This window comes from Nelumbo lutea, chromosome 7, assembly GCF_056320005.1.
Source record: "Nelumbo lutea isolate HS-2025 chromosome 7, American lotus-T2T, whole genome shotgun sequence".
Lineage (NCBI taxonomy): Eukaryota > Viridiplantae > Streptophyta > Magnoliopsida > Proteales > Nelumbonaceae > Nelumbo > Nelumbo lutea.
Window position 1 is genome coordinate 22,939,580 of NC_142690.1, and position 2,874 is coordinate 22,942,453.

The 2,874-nt window shown below is 44.9% G+C and overlaps 1 protein-coding gene across 1 annotated transcript; it reads right to left on the bottom strand.

The window, feature by feature from the left end:
- Positions 1–202: 202 nt before the first annotated feature.
- Positions 203–2,648, bottom strand: LOC148845649 (uncharacterized). The gene is made up of 3 exons (XM_088952951.1): positions 2,093–2,648; positions 1,294–2,001; positions 203–761 (listed from the first exon to the last, which is right to left on the bottom strand). Exons 1-3 carry the CDS (start codon positions 2,238–2,240, stop codon positions 397–399), a joined length of 1,221 nt encoding a protein of 406 aa, XP_088809077.1. The 5' UTR covers positions 2,241–2,648; the 3' UTR covers positions 203–396.
- Between the last annotated feature and the right edge of the window lie 226 nt (positions 2,649–2,874).

Consider the following 2,874-nt stretch of genomic DNA (forward strand, 5'->3'; position numbering starts at 1 on the left):
AGAGGAGTGATGCATGCAACATGGATTCAGCTAGAAATGATCTGCAAGGTTGTTTTACACGCCATGTCAGAGAAATATGCAAACTGTTGCAGTAGAGGTGGAAAGAGAGAAGAGGACTTGTGGTGGGAGAGAGAGAGAGAGAGAGAGAGAGGATAATAATGAATGCAGATAATGAAATCAGAAGAGAAAAGAATACCAAATATGCTAAATTGAAGGCAATCTTGGTAAATCAAGCTCTTTCATCCACAACCTACATGGATCTATTGAATTCTACAACAAATTGTCCAAATTTCTTGACAACCCAAGTAATTTAATGAGGGTGTTTCTGTTGTTTTATTTCTAGAGATCTCACTGAGCTATTTATGTTTTTATTAGCCATATATGTACTAAACTGAACTAAAAACATAGTCTTCTTCTACATGCTTCAAAGGGAAGAAGTGAAGGATGCGTCCTCAAACCCATCTCTCTAACAACCTCTTCAATCAAGTCTTCAAATATATTATCTTGTAAAACCAATCCTACTCTTACCAACTCTCTTCCCTCTCCCCATTCCATGTCCTTGGAAACTTCATTGACACTCTGTATCATGGCTTTGCTACTCCCAAACGGCGACGACAATGTCTGCTCCGATTTTTTCACCGTCGACTCGAAATACTGGCACGGATAATCTCCTTTTCGACTTGCGAGCTTCGGCAGTGATTCAAGAGTTACTCTTTGGAAGGACATGCTGATGTTTTCTTCTCTTGCCTTCTTCAGTTCTCCTGCATTGTAATGTACTAGTGTTGTTAGTAGAGCTCTAATTGACAGAGATTTTAAGTTGGACCTTCGGCCCAGCCTGTTATGATCTAGGGGCTTAAGCAGTCTTGGGTCCTTATTGGGCCTGACTAGTTCTGGCCCATTGTAACGAAACAATGGACGTCCTTCTTCTTCTTCCTGCCTTGTGGGATCCGCACACACAATGCACGTGCAGGTTGCAGAGAGGCAGGTGAAGAGTGGGGACCGCCAATTGATGCGTTCCAACTAGGACATTTTCCTTTTGCAGGATCAACGGTCAGCATCTCCACTATTCAATGTGGAGTGGTGTCTCTTTTTCGACTGTATCATCATTCCCTGTTGACCGTCTCTCCCTAGGACCCACTTAATCCTTTACCATAAACTTGGGATCTTCGGCCCAACTTCCACGTGGCAAGCATGCAGAGGGTGGGACCATCTATTTTATGGGTCCCATGTGATTTCTGTTAATTGTGAGAGAAAAGAAAAAAAAGTCTAAAAGAATTGAAAAGTGGAACGAACCATGTCTCTGCCCTCTTCTCTCGCAGGAGATTAGCGGGGAAGAAGAGATGTCGTCGAGAACGGAAACTGGACTCGGCTGCTCGCTGCTAAACTCCGAACACCTTTCCTTCATCCTCCAATCTACACCGTTGGAATCAGCACGTAAACTTTGTTTGAACCCAGAACTTGCTCGAGATTTAAGGCTAACATCTCCTTCTGCCGATTGTTTACTAATAGACCTCGACCCTGGACTACTTCTTGGACATTTGACTCCGGCGTTGTCCACCGCCGGCGACGGAGGCATTTGATCCGCCGACCGAATGGCTTCGATGATCTTCTTAAGAGTTTGGAGGTCTTCGTCACATTTCTCCAACGCACCCAACAGTTTCCTCCGCTTCTCTGCCGCTGATTCCGGCGATGGTGATGCCGGAATTTCATCCAATCCCATAAGCCGCGCCACCACCGGATGGGGGCGGCGATAATTCTCGGGTGAATTGACAGAATTTGACCGCCTGATCTCCGCCGGCAATGTTGGGCTTCGCGGCACGTCGCATGAGAATCTCCGGAAATCGCAGGCTGAAGTAGGATTCTTTCCTAGCGTTTGGACTGCCTCTCCCTCCTTCCCATTTCTTCCAATTGCTGTCACAGCCGCTTCATTGTTTTCCGTTGTTGGCTTAGGCTTTACCGGAGATAAATTACCGTTATCATCGTTCTTCTCCTGTTTCCGAGCTGAACCCAAAATCAAAAGAACAAAGAATAATATATATTATCGCGTCAGAAACGAAATAAACAAAGGGAATGATATAAGTCGCTGGAATACCGGAGGTGAGGAACTTCCGGCGCTGTTGGTATTTGCAGACCAGCTGAAAAATGCCTGACATGCAGCCAACGCTCTTGGCTTGGTGGTTTTCCGGCGCGGTTTCCCGGCGGGATGAAGACGAAGAAAGCACGCTTTCTCGTCTCTTCATCGCGGGGTTTTGGGGGAAACTTTGGAGAGTGAAAGCCGGAGTCCGGAGAGTTGCACCAAAAGAGAAGTGAACGGTGTAATAAAAACTGAGGAAGGACGAGAGAATGTTATAACAGTGCTGTACGAGAATAGGCTTACGTTTTCATCATATTACAAAACTGCCACTTAAAGGGGTCATTTGGAGCGTGGAATTAATGCCCATTCAACCCTCAAGTGAATGATGATTGAGTTTGAAGATGAAGAGGTTTTTTATTTTCAGCTTTCAGTGGGTCTCACCCAAGAGATGAACAAATCAGACGGCTGATGATGATCCAATATTATTTTGTTTCTTTTCTTTTTCTTCAAAAGTAGAAGTCTGTTTAGTAACTGGGTTAAAGTTGGAACAGTTACAATGGGTCTCACTTTTGTCAGCTAAGTTTCATGTGTTCATGTGTCATCCTTCCTAGTAAAAAGGAAAAAAAAGTACATCTAATGGGGTCGATTGAGGAAGCTGGGGCAGAAGGGTGTTGGCCCACAAACAACCTTGCCACGTGGAAAGGTTTTTAAAGCCACAGGAAAGCCTTCAACATGTGGGGCCAAGCCACTGCTAATTGTCATTTAGCTAGCCCATATATACCAAGTGGCAAGTGCTGAAA

What these genes read in the sequence shown, in the direction of transcription:
- LOC148845649 (XM_088952951.1), bottom strand. Translation starts at nt 2,240, where the DNA reads ATGAAGAGACGAGAAAGCGTGCTTTCTTCGTCTTCATCCCGCCGGGAA. An exon ending in CCGGAAGTTCCTCACCTCCG is followed by an intron (nt 2,002 to 2,092) that starts GTATTCCAGCGA and finishes TTTTGGGTTCAG; the next exon opens with CTCGGAAACAGGAGAAGAAC. An exon ending in GAGAAGAGGGCAGAGACATG is followed by an intron (nt 762 to 1,293) that starts GTTCGTTCCACT and finishes ATTACAATGCAG; the next exon opens with GAGAACTGAAGAAGGCAAGA.